This window comes from Rhinopithecus roxellana, chromosome 12 (genome assembly GCF_007565055.1).
Source record: "Rhinopithecus roxellana isolate Shanxi Qingling chromosome 12, ASM756505v1, whole genome shotgun sequence".
NCBI classification, from domain to species: Eukaryota; Metazoa; Chordata; class Mammalia; order Primates; family Cercopithecidae; genus Rhinopithecus; species Rhinopithecus roxellana.
In genome coordinates, this window is record NC_044560.1 from 2526681 (window position 1) to 2540527 (window position 13847).

Genomic DNA, 13847 nt, shown 5'->3' on the forward strand with positions numbered 1-13847 from the left:
TATCAGATATGTTTTTAGCACAACAGAAAATCTTTATTTTCTGTGTTTATGCAGTCTACTTGCTTTTCATCTTTCCCTGTCCCACCCCACTCCTGCCCTTTTCTTCATGTAAAATTTATGTAGCAATAGGTCCAGGCAAACATTTAAATTTATTTTTTAAATCCCATGATAACATATGCTTTATACTGACCTGAAAGAGCACGGTTATAATAATCTCCAGAAAGAGTGAAGTGGGCATAGCCTTCAGGGCTAGTTCTTACACGCTGAAGAAAATTCAGACCTGCAATGAAAGCAAACCTTACTGCACGGCAGGGCAGGAGCAACCAAAACTGCCTTTTGCAGATAAATGACATTAAAGAAACGTTAGAGCTAATACTTGCGAAGGAGAGCACACAACATTCTGATATTTTGTTCATCATGTATTTTTTTGCATCAAGTTTTAAAAATATGGCACTGAAATATTATTTACCTCCATGGCTGAGTTTTTGGCACCCTCTTAAACTCTGTGCCTGAGGCAAGTGCCTCACTTGCCTTCCCACAGTGCCAGTCCTGGCACCCAGGCGTTCCCAAAGCCTGTGGGAACATAAAAAACATATTTCTGGCCAGGTACAGTGGCTCACGCCTGTAATCACAGCACTTTGGGAGGCCAAGGTGGGCGGATCATGAGGTCAGGAGATTGAGACCATCCTGGCCAACATGGTGAAACCCCATCTCTACTACAAATATAAAAATTGGCCGGGCGTGGTAGCAGGGGCCTGTAATCCCAGGTATTTGGGAGGCTGAGGCAGGAGAATCGCCTGAACCCGGGAGGCAGAGGTTGCAGTGAGCCAAGATAGCACCACTGCACTCCAGCCTCGCAACAAAACAAGACTCAGCCTCAAAAAAAAAAAAAAAAAAAGATATTTCTACCTGAATAATGGGCAGACTGACTAGAGAACATGCTCTGATAAATATTAGCTCAAAATTTTAAGATTGCCATAGAAAAATAAGAAATCAACTAATTAGTCTCAGAAGAAAAGATATTCATGGAAACAGTCAAAATTCCAGTTGTTACTTTTAACCAAGCAGCCCTGGTGGTGCCTTAGAAGCACAGGGAAAGGGCAAGCTCTGTAATGTGCAAGAGGCCAGATTCAAGCCCCAGAAGCAAAGTTTACCTGAAGGAAGAAGAGGTTGGCAAGATCGAAACAATGGAAAGTTACTCAACAGGGCAGTGACATTTTCATTTACTCTCCTCAAAACCTCAACCTCGCTGGGCGCGGTGGCTCATGCCTGTAATCCCAGTACTTTGGGAGGCTGACGCGGGCAGATCACCTGAGATCAGGAGTTCGAGACCAGCCTGACCAACATGGAGAAACTGTCTCTACTAAAAATACAAAATTAGCCGGGCGTGGTGGCGCATGCCTGTAATCCCAGCTACTTGGGGGGCTGAAGCAGGAGAATCTCTTGAACCCAGGAGGCAGAGGTTGTGGTGAGCCAGTTGCACCACCACACTCCAGCCTGGGCAACAAGAGCGAAACTCCGTCTCAAAAAAAGACCTCAACCTCACACTGCTTGCAGTGATGCACATAAGGATAAAGTACTCCCGCCAGAAGTGGTGGTGAACCACTGCAATCCTAGCCACTCGGGAAGCAGAAGAACTGCTTGAGCCCCCAAGTTTGAGACCCACCTTGGGCAACAAAGAAAGACCTCACCTTTGGGGGAAAAAAAAAAAAAGGACAGAGTACTCCTACTTTGGTCCCTACTCTAGCAAAGGACAGCTCACATATAAATAGTGTTTTACCCCTCACACGGCCCTGTGGTGGAGATTCAGAAGTACACTTTCGAGTAAGATTCTTGTTTTTGATTTTCAAGAGATAATACAACAGAACCATTATTTTCTGAGCTTATCTGTTAAATGTCTAGCAGTATTCACTACTATCTTTAGATACATAAAAAGATAAGAAAAATGAAGAGATCAGGAATTATTTAGCTAGAGATGTTAATACAATGGAAATTTTATCAAAGACCATTCCTATTCCCAAGCTATAGGCTGAAGGTCACATATGGCAAATAAAAGTTGCTTTAAAATATACATAATGAAAAACATATGTAAAACTATTATCTAAATTTCACCCAAATGACTAAGTAGAGTATGAATGACATAAAAAAAAAAAAAAGGCTCCAAATAATTCAGCAATGACTGAAAATATTCAAGATGAATCTGAAAACCAGGGCGACACTCACGGGAAAAGGTGAGTTCAGCGAGAGGAACATCACAGTCCATGCAGTCATCGATGAAACAGATGCACACACTCTCGGCTTTGATCTCCACGCCAGAGAGCAATGGCGCTGCCACAGCCCCTGGGCCATCTCGGCTGGTGGAGGCCAAGGAAAGAGACTTCAGAGGTTCCGCATTCTTAAACAACCAACTTGCTGCCTTTTTCAATTGGCCTTCAAAGAAATTAAGACGTGATCAGTTCTACCAGCTTCCACAGCTACCCTGGCCACTCACAGAGGAAAGAGAGAAATAAAATTCTCTAGAGATCTACTGGGAAGCCAGGAGAGCCTTGATCCCAGAAGTATTCTTGGACTTAATAAAAAAGGAGGGTGGGGGGGGGAGGTAGGGGGTGGGAAGGAATCCCAGCATAATAGTAATCCTGCTTTTAAGCAAACATTTTGTTGCACACCTTCCACTCAAATTTACCACACCTTTCATGATCTGGCCCAAAATGCCTCCAGGAAGCCATCCCTCTCTACCATGCCATCTGTTGAAGGAGAGGAGAGAAGAGGACAGGAGAGGATCCAGACACGGTGCCACTTGGTACCTAAGTACTTAATCTTCACTATGTAGTTTTGCAAATATATTGATGTGCTGCTTTGTAATTGTTCTCAAATATCTTACTTTGTGTATAATGTGCCTTCTCAACCAAACGCAAATGCCTTGAGAACACAGACCAATGTGAGAACTGCATGTGTGTAATATATAACCATTACTAATTGCCTCTTGAATACAACCAGGTTGCTGAAGTCTCCCTCCTCCCAAAAAAGAAAAGAGAAGCAATGTCACCCCATACTTGTAAGTCACCAGAGGCCAGTACCAGGGACAGTGTAAGTGGTTGAGGGCATGGGCTCCAGAGCAAGATGGCCCGGCTTCAGGTCCTGTTCCGCCCTTACCAGCTGCTGGCTCTTGGGCAAGTTATTTGACCTCTTTGTGCCCTACAACACCCACTTAAAAGGACTGACAGGAAGAGCGAAGAATGAGTACATGGAAAGTTCTCAGAGTGAAGCCTGGCATGTAATAAACATTATCTGCTATTATCTACATTACAGATAAACATTAGTTGCTATTATCATATTCATTACTGATGGAATTAAGTTTTATCTACTAAAGAAATAAAAATTACCAGTCGGGTGCAGTGGCTCATGACTGTAATCCCAGCACTTTGGGAGGCCGAGGTGGACGGATCATGAGGTCAGGAGATCAAGACCATCCTGGCCAACATGGTGAAATCCTGTCTCTACTAAAAATAACAAAAATTATCTGGGCATGGTGGCAGGTGCCTGTAATGCCAGCTACTCAGGAGGCTGAAGCACGAGAATCGCTTGAACCCGGGAGGCAGAGGTTGCAGTGAGCTGAGATTGTGCCACTACACCCCAGGCTGGCAACAGAGCGAGACTCCATCTCAAAAAAAAAAAAAAAAAAAAGGAATAAAAATTACCAAAGAGAGGCTGGGCATGGTGGCTCACGCCTGTAATCTCAGAATTTTGGGAGGCCAAGGCGGGCAGATCACCTGAAGTCAGGAGTTCGAGACCAGCCTGGCTAACATGGTGAAATCCCATTTCTAATAAAAATACAAAAAACTAGCTGGGCATGGTGGCATGTGCCTATAATCTCAGATACTCGGGAGGGTGAGACAGGAGAATCGCTTACACCCAGGAGGCAGAGGCTGCAGGGAGCCAAGATCGCACCATTGCACTCCAGCTTGGGCAACAAGAGCGAAACTCTGCCTCAAAAAAAAAAAAAAAAAATTACCAAAAAGAGGCTGCCTCCAAAAAAAAAAAAAAAAAAAATTAGCACAGTGGCTAATGCCTATAATCCCAATGCTTTGGGAGGTTTAGGTGAGAAGATAACTTTAAGTCAGGAATTTGAGACCAGCCTGGGCAACATAGCAAGATCCCATCTCTACAAAAAAATCCAAAAATTAGCCAGTTATGGTGGCACATCCTGTAGTCCCAGCTACTCAGGAGGCTTAGGTGGGAGGATCATTTGAGCCTAGGAGTTTGAAGCTAGAGTGAGCCATTATCATTGCACCACCACTACACTCCAGCCTGGGCAACAAAGCAAAATCCTGTATCTAAATTTAAAATTAAAAAAAAAAAAAAATCCAAAAGGTTCTCAGAACTTTAATAAAGAAACCAAAAAAAAAGGTGCTCACATTGTTAAAGAAAGAGTAAAAAGCATAGAAAAAGTAAACATTAAGGGGTATAAAATTAATTAAACCAAAAACTAACGATGACTGGGTAAAACAAAACCAAGGAACACGAGAACTAGGTCTACCTTCATTTTTTCAGAATCCAAAAGGTAAGTTAATGTAAACGACTATGTCATGAAACAAGCCTTTTCACAAATAGATTGGCTGGAATTTAACCCAGATACAATATTTTTAGAAACAGATTTGTCAATTCAAGAACCCCAAGAAAATTTTAAAAAATTAAAATTGGGCCGGGCGCAGTGGCTCAAGCCTGTAATCCCAGCACTTTGGGAGGCCGAGACGGGCGGATCATGAGGTCAGGAGATCGAGACCATCCTGGCTAACACGGTGAAACCCCGTCTCTACCAAAAAAATACAAAAATCTAGCCGGGCGAGGTGGCGGGCGCCTGTAGTCCCAGCTACTCGGGAGGCTGAGGCAGGAGAATGGCGGGAACCCGGGAGGCGGAGCTTGCAGTGAGCTGAGATCCGGCCACTGCACTCCAGCCCTGGCGACAGAGCCAGACTCCGTCTCCAAAAAAAAAAAAAAAAAATTAAAATTGAAGGCCGAGCGCGGTGGCTCAAGCCTGTAATCCCAGCACTTTGGGAGGCCGAGACAGGTGGATCCACGAGGTCAGGAGTTCGAGACCATCCTGGCTAACACGGTGAAACCCCATCTCTACTAAAACATACAAAAAATTAGCCGGGCCTGGTGGCAGGCGCCTGTAGTCCCAGCTACTCGGGAGGCTGAGGCAGGAGAATGGCGTAAACCCGGGAGGCGGAGCTTGCAGTGAGCTGAGATCCGGCCACTGCACTCCAGCGCGGGCGACAGAGCGAGACTCCGTCTCAAAAAAAAAAAAAAAAGAAAAAAAAATTGAAAAAACAAGAAGAAAGAAGTCAAGAAAAGAGCCTGAAAAATACATCTATACCTTTTGGTCCGATATTTAAAATATAGATCTCTCTACCAAGGATACACTTAAAAGGCACAGACAAAAGTTCACACTAAAAAATGTTTACTATATATAAATGTGTATAATATTGAATGAATAACAAGTGAAGAATGATTAATTAAATTATACTACATCCTTAGAGTCAATGTAAAAAGATCACTGTTGATAAATAATTTCAATGACATGGGAAGATGCTGTTGATATATTACATATATCATAACAAAATTACAATCATAATTCAATAAAATATTTTTAAAAGACTATAAAATTGTATTAGCAACAGAATCTATCAGTACATTAAAAATTTAATGTGTGCATGTGTGTGTGTTGGATATACTGTCCACAGTAGGTAGAGAAGTAGAAAGAGGCTAGGTACAGTGGCTCACGCCTGTAATCCCAACACTTTGGGAGGCCAAGGCAGGCAGATCACAAGGTCAGGAGTTTGAGACCAGCCTGTTCAAAAAAGTGAAACCCCGTCTCTACTGAAAATACAAAAATTAGCTGGGCATGGTGGCGGCCGCCTGTAATCCCAGTTACTTGGAAGACAGAGGTAGGAGTATCACTTGAACCTGGGAGGCGGAGGCTGCAGTGAGCCGAGATGGCACCACCATACTCCAGCCTGGGCAAAAGAGCGAGAGTCTGTCTCAAAAAAAAAAAAAAGAGAAGTAGAAAGAGAGAAAGTACACACAAGTGTTAAGACTGGAAAGGAGGCTGAGGCAGGAAGATTGCTTGAGCCCAGGAGCTGGAGGTTGCAGTGAGCTATGATTACAGCATAGCTATGATTGCATTTCAGCCCGGGCAACAGAGTGAGACCCTGTCTCTTAAAAAAAGGGAGAAAAAAGATGGAAGGAAATGCAGCCTGTGCTGTACTTCTCTTTTTGAAGAGAAAGGAAAACATAGAGATGGAAAGCAAGTGAGATGGAGTAGAAAGAACACAGATTTAGGAGGCAGGTAGACCTGGCTTTAAGCCCATCGTAGGGGACTAAAATGTGACCTCAAACAAGTTTACTTAAGAAGTTTTACCTAACCATATACACCATGGAACACTATGCAGCCATAAAAAAGGATGAGTTTGCGTCCTTTGTAGGGACATGGATGCAGCTGGAAACCATCATTCTTAGCAAACTATCACAAGAACAGAAAACCAAACACCGCATGTTCTCACTCATAGGTGGGAACTGAACAATGAGATCACTTGGACTCGGGAAGGGGAACATCACACACTGGGGCCTATCAGGGGGAGGGGGGAGGGGGGAGGGATTGCATTGGGAGTTATACATGATATAAATGATGAATTGATGGGTGCTGACTAGTTGATGGGTGCAGCACACCAACATGGCACAAGTATACATATGTAACAAACCTGCACGTTATGCACATGTACCCTAGAACTTAAAGTATAATAATAAAAAAAAAAAAAAAAAAAGTTTTACCTAACCAGTCTGAGCTGGTTTCCTCATCTCAAGTGGGAATAATAATGTCTGCCTCCAAGGGCTATGAAGAGGATGCAACAAGAAAACACAAAGATAGGCATACAGGACCTCAATAAATGGTCATAATTATCAGTATCACCACCATTAGCATGACCACTAGTAACAGTGGCTAACATTTATAGAGCACTTACTATGTGCTAGCACTTTCTTAGTGCTTTGCATATAGTAATTTACTTACATCAAATCTCTGAGGGAGGCAGCCTCTTATCTTCTTTCCACAGATAAGGAAGCACTGGTTCACAGAGGTCAAAGCCACTTCCCAAAGTCAAAGCCACTTCCCAAAGTAGTGGCAGAGAGTAAGGATCTGAACCCAGTCAGCCAGCTCCAGAGCCCTTTTTTTTTTTTTGAGACAGAGTCTCACTCTGTTGCCTAGGCTGTGGTGCAGGGGCATGATCTTGGCTCACGGCAACCTCCGCCTCTCCGGTTCAAGCGATTCTCCTGCCTCAGCCTCCTGAGTAGCTGGGACTACAGGTGTGCACCACCATGCGCAGCTAATTTTTTTTTTTTTTTTGTACTTTTGGTAGAGACAGGGTTTCACCATATTGGCCAGACTGGTTTCAAACTCCTGATCTCAGGCGATCTGTCTGCCTCTGCCTCCCAGAGTGTTGGGATTACAGGCATGAGCCACTGCATCCAGCCTCAGAGCCCAAATTCTTATCTACTATAAAAGACTGCTGCCTGTCATTCCCTCACAGGGGTGAGGGAAAGAGAAGAACTGAGCATGACTTCTAGATTCTTCTTTTGAGTATATGAGTGAGTGCTGGTGTCATGAAAGGAGATGGTTAAGAGGGAGTGAGGAGCATGGCTTTTGGAGAAACCAAGGGTTAGGTCTGGGACAGGTTCATATTGAGAGGCTGATTAGAAGTACAAGGGGGTATGCCGGGCACAGTGGCTCACACCTGTAAACCCAGCACTTTGGGAAGCCAAGGTGGGCAGATCACTTGAGGTCAGAAGTTCGAGACCAGTCTGGCTAACATGGTGAAACCCCATCTCTACTAAAAATACAAAAATTACCTAGGTGTTGTGGTGCATGCCTATAACCCCAGGTCCTCAGGAGGCTGAGGAAGGAGAATGGCTTGAACTGGGTAGGCAGAGGCTGCAGTGAGCTGAGATGGCGCCACTGCACTCCAGCCTGGGCGACATTATTATTACTGACCTAAGATGATATGCAGTCCAGAGAAGACACATAAAGGGTCCTCCAAACACACTCAGCTCTCTAAGTCGCCTTGTGGCAGCAAGAGAGGAAATGGGAAGGAAGCATATCATCAAGATAAACAATGGGTAACAGAATTCTGTTCAAATTACCTTGACACACCAAAAGAGCTTTGCGACAATCATCCATGCTGAATCCCAGCTCCTGCAGCCTAGCCAGCTGTAACTCTAGGAAACAAATAGCATATAATTTTCATAAATAATTTTACGTAAATTAATTTACAAATTAATTTTAGAAAAAAAGAAAAGAAATTCAAAAACCTGTGACTAAAACATTTCATTTCTCTAAGCAAACCTGGACTCCTAATTGGAGAGTTCGATCAAGTGTACCCCGAAATCTTTGAGCCTTTTCCTCATATTGACTGTTTTTAAAGTGATGTCCTTGCCAGGAATTGGGGGGAAAGGTCTATTTCCCTTCTGGCCCCTTCATTCTGCCATCTGGCCCCCACATTTTCCCCTGTGTTTTAAATAGCTTAAAATTAGGGGTGGGCACAGTGGCTCACACCTGTAATCCCGACACTTTGGGAGGCTAAGGTAGGGGGACTACTTGAGATCAGGAACTCAAGACCAGCCTGGGAAAAACAGCAAGACCCCATCTCTACAAAAAAATATTAAAACTTAGTGAGGCATGGTGGCACACACCTGTAGTCCCTCCCAGCTACTCAGGAGGCTGAGAAGGGAAGACAGCTTGGGCCCAGGAGTTTGAGGCTGCAATGAGCTATGATCACACCACTGCTCTCCAACCTGGGTGACAGAGCAAGACCCTGTCTCAAAATAAACTAATAAATTAATAATAAAAGTTTAAAAATAAAACTTAGTGTTACTCATATAACTTCAGAGGAGAACTCTCAAAGCTTAAAACTCAACTTTGGCATTATCCAGGTAACTCTGGAAAAAACTGAAAGAGGAAAAATAGTGGAGTAGTTGGTTAGGGATGTTTTGTTGGTCTTTAAATTTTAAAAAATGAGAGAGTCATACTTAGGACTTACAGTTATACTGAATGACATACAATTAAACTCTGAACAATTTAATTGTGCAAAAGAAAATGTGAAGAGTCAAAAAGAAGAAGCGTTACTAGCAAGACTGAGTGGGCTTCACGGTTAAACACCTACCCAAGACAGGGTCTAAGGTGTGTCTTGTCCCTTCTCTGATTTCCTCTCCAATGCAAGATGCACCTGGAAGGTAACTGCCAACGGAGTCTGACGCCAGGGCCACTGAGTCGGGCACTGCAGCATTAGCTTGCTCTGGGATGGATTTTGCAATGGCAAGAAATAGCTGAACATCATTATAGGACAGTCTGATATCCAGGGCTTGTAACTGAATCTAACAAAATGTAAAAAAGGTAGCAATTTTTTAAAGCTGCATTGGTTTTGCATCCATATCACTTACAGATGTATTTCCTATTTCAAGTTCTAAAAGTCCAACAGATACTGCACCAAATTTCTCATTTAAAAGATTGCAAAGATTTTGAAATTAAGCACTAATAACCATAAGGTAATATGCCTCAACTATGAGGTCAAATGGTCACAAACCTGCACCACGTAAAAAATACTAAGCTAGGATAATTACTAGAGCAATTAGTATTTCAGCAGGATGATTTTCATACAAGTATATTAATCATTAAAGCAGAGGACCAAAGATGGCTCTGGGGGAGAAAGGAGCACCTATCAGCAACATTTCTTAATCCCTTTTGCATGGATCTATTTAATTTTTTAAATCTCTCAAACAAAATGACCAACCAACAAAATTTATCTCTTCTTTATTCAAACATAGCTTAAATGAGTCAAGTTTGACACTATTTCCTGAAATTCAGTCTTCCTGAGAAATGAGCAGTACAGCTACCTCTGGTACAGGCAGTGCAGACACTAAAACCAGACTAGTGCACAAATGAGCACTCTGGATGGCTGTCTCAATGTCTGAAAATGGTGTTTTATTAATTAATTTTTTTTTTCCTGGGAGGGAAAAGAAAAGACCGGCCAAGCATGGTGGCTCATGCCTGTAATCCCAGCACTTTGGGAGGCCGAGGCGGACAGATCCTGAGGTCAGGAGATCGAGACCATCCTGGCTAACAAGGTGAAACACCATCTCTACTAAAAATACAAAAAATTAGTCAGGCATGGTGGCGGGCACCTGTAGTCCCAGCTACTTGGGAGGCTAAGGCAGGAGAAAGGCGTGAACCCAGGAGGTGGAGCTTGCAGTGAGCCGAGATCGCACCACTGCACTACAGCCTGGGCGACACAGCGAGGCTCCATCTCAAAAAACTAAATACATACATACATACATACATACATACATACATACATATCAGAATGGCTTTTCTCTTTTAACCTCCTATGGTTCAAATGGACTGATTATCTCCATTCAACCAAGGAAATCAAATGCCCAATTCTCAAGCCTGCCTTCCCTTGCTTCACCTTGAATCCTCCTTACTTCCCTACATAGTTCTTTGCTCCAGTTAGATCGTCCTGCTTCCACTCAATTTAGGTTATTCATTTGGAATGCTCTCTCTCATCCTCTCTGATTATTTACATCGTACCCTTCCTCCCAAATCCACCTTATGTGGAGTCTCACTCAAGATTCCTACCTATGCTGAGTTCTGCTTTCTATAAGCTTCTATAGAACTTCAAGATTATACAAGACAACTCAGGACTTTTATCCTCCCCAAGACTGTAGGATCTTCTAGGACAGAAACAATGTCATATTTATGCTGTATGTGCTAAAGTAACTAAGAGGTTGTTGGGGCCAGGTGCAGTGGCTCACATGGGTAATCCCAGCACTTTGGGAGGCCGAGGCGGGCAGATCACGAGGTCAGGAGATCGAGACCATCCTGGCAACATGGTGAAACTCCATCTCTACTAAAAATACAAAAAATAAGCCGGGCGTGGTGGCGGGTGCCTGTAGTCCCAGTTACTCGGGAGGCTGAGGCAGGAGAATGGCGTGAACCTGCAGTGAGCCGAGATTGCGCCACTGCACTCCAGCCTGGGCGACAGAGCGACACTCCATCTCAAAAAAAAAAAAAAAAGAGGTTGTTGGGCTCAGAGTAAATAAGTGCGCCTGCATAGGAAAGTGTTTGAGAGCGTATCAACGTATTGCACAAATTTTCCATCATTACCTCCAGGACAGGTGGGAAATCTTCACTATTGAATGCATCCATCAATCCTGAACTATTTTGATAAGAAGAATTCCCCACCAGCTCCACTTGAATTTGTACGGGATCCACAATTGAAAGAGCTGTATCATGCTCATTCCCCAGTCGGCATGAAAACACCTAGAGAATGAAATGCAATATGGCGAGAATTAATGTCTGATTGAGGAAGGGTCCAACTATCAGCACAAAGAGGCTAAGTCAGAAGCCATTGGCCATGTGTTATCCCAAGACCAGTAACAACTGCTGAAATAAATACTGTGAAGAGTGAGCCCCTCCCACCACTGCCGAGAGCACAGGCAGTGGTTCACCCAGAGGAAAAGGCAGTTTAGCAATACATCCCAAAAGCCTTACGAATCTCACACCCTTTGATCCAATAATCCTACTTCTCTCTAGGAACTAGCAAAAAAAAAAAAAAGATTCACTAAACCATTATTTAATAGTTAAAAAAAACTAAGAGCATGGCCGGGCGCGGTGGCTCAAGCCTGTAATCCCAGCACTTTGGGAGGCCGAGACGGGCGGATCACGAGGTCAGGAGATCGAGACCATCCTGGCTAACACGGTGAAACCCCGTCTCTACTAAAAAAAAAAAAATACAAAAAACTAGCCGGGCGAGGTGGCAGGCGCCTGTAGTCCCAGCTACTCGGGAGGCTGAGGCAGGAGAATGGCATAAACCCGGGAGGCGGAGCTTGCAGTGAGCTGAGATCCAGCCACTGCACTCCAGCCTGGGCGACAGAGCGAGACTCTGTCTCAAAAAAAAAAAAAAAAAAAAAAAAAAACTAAGAGCAGCCAAGGTTATATCACATCTACTCAATGGAGTATTTGCAGCCATTTAAAAAATGACAAAAAAGACCACACGGATTGTAAGAAGACAGTTACAACACAGACTATGTGAAAATACAACCCAAAATCGTGTTACTCCCCAGCTTGAAGGAAAGAAACACACCAAAATGTCCACAGAAATCATATACGATTTCTGATAGGTTATTTTCCCTCCCCATGATATTTTCATAATTAAAAACAAAAACATTATTAAAGCTGGGTGATAGGTACATATGGAGTTCATGATATTATTCTGTTTACTTTGTATATGTTCGAAATGTTCTATAATAAAAGGTTAAAAAATAACTACATTCACTGGGAGAGAGAAAGAAGGGAGAGAGGGAGAAAGGACTCCAATTCTAGGACCAAATTGTTTTGCATGCTTAGGAAGAACGCAGAGGAAAGGAAACAGCAATCACTTGGGTCCTTCTTACTCCTTCACCCCCTCCACCACCTTTCTGGGGCACACCCTAGTGCTGTTGAAAAACATGTGACACCAAGGTCCTTCGCCATATTCAAAATTCAAAATTCTTAAGCTATAAATTCTCCCCCAATGATTTATCAAGCTGGTCTTAAAATTCAGACCCAATTGTGCTGTCTAAAAGGCAGGACTGAAAGGAGTTTCCAGCGATCTCAAATATTTTGCCATGTAGTTGTCCTAAGACTTTAGAGCAGAAAAGTTTCATCTTCCTTTTTCCTTCAGGGGTTTCTGCTACACAAAACCCAACTGTACCTGACAGTTCATTAATCAATCACCAAGATTCTCCATTCAAAGCTAGTATTGTGGTGGCTTGGAAGGCAGATGAATTACAATTTCATGATCAACTCACATCACACCAGCATGCAAATCCTTCCTCTCAAACGGAGGTTTCTTTACAAGAGAGAAACAAGCGGTCAAGAAGTAGAGTCCCTACGGGCCTTATTCCACTATGCTTGTCTCAAAACCATAAACCACATACTCCTAACAGTGAAAATAAATTTTATTCATTCAAACTTTGAGCAATACCACTGGAAAGAAAAGGGCATGAAAAGTCTAATCATAAAGCAAAAGGAACCCTGACCAAGTATGCTAACAGTATGGCATGGGGAATGTGAGTTGACATGAATCAAGTACAAACATCTGATAGAAACAAGAACTTGCCACGGTTCCCCTTCTGTCTCCACACCGCATGGCTTAACAAGAGACAAAGCACTTTTGGCCTAACATTGCATAATGGCATTTTCGAGCTACAAAGGCCACTCCAGCACAAATTATCTTCTTCATGAGATGACATGAGAGCCTAAAGCACCACTATTATCCATGCATTCCCTTCAGCCAGGCAGGACTCTGCAGAGCCGCCCTTTTATAGATTAGGTATTCCTGAAAGGATAACATATAAGATCCTTAGCACTTTGTATAAATAGGTTTCCCTTCCCAAAGCCCTAGCTCTTCACAGGGCTGCACTCCAGGTGAGGAGGGGGATGCAGGGGAAATGAGACCCACGGCCTCACCTTCATGCATGAGGTCTGCAGAATGAGGGCACAACAAGGGGCCTAACAGGGCAGTGGGGACTGAAGAAGTCTCCTTGAACTTCTTGAGGAAGAAAGGGTGTAAGAGAAAGAGGCAAATGCCCTCTGCATATTTACAGCCTAACACAGGGAGACTGAATTCATGCATTAGAATAGCCAGGGAGATTTGGGGAGAAAACAAACAGGAGGGCAAGGGTCTTCCAATTCCATGAATTACTTCCCTTAATGAAAGTTTAAGAGGTAAAATTATCTTCCAGATGCTTTTCTC

General features: G+C 43.3%; 1 protein-coding gene across 6 annotated transcripts in view; it reads right to left on the minus strand.

The window, feature by feature from the left end:
• Positions 1–13847, minus strand: part of VPS13D (vacuolar protein sorting 13 homolog D) — a 294906-nt gene that overhangs the window by 186437 nt on the left and 94622 nt on the right. For all 6 annotated transcript variants that reach the window (XR_004060385.1, XM_030942225.1, XM_030942226.1 and 3 more), the window contains 5 exons: positions 11216–11371; positions 9216–9426; positions 8197–8271; positions 2224–2430; positions 191–280 (listed from right to left, as the gene is read on the minus strand). Coding sequence is in view for 5 of the 6 variants with exons in the window: in XM_030942225.1 (XP_030798085.1) it covers positions 191–280; positions 2224–2430; positions 8197–8271; positions 9216–9426; positions 11216–11371 (739 nt within the window). In the remaining variant the exon portion in view is untranslated. The remainder of the gene's footprint in view (positions 1–190; positions 281–2223; positions 2431–8196; positions 8272–9215; positions 9427–11215; positions 11372–13847) is intronic.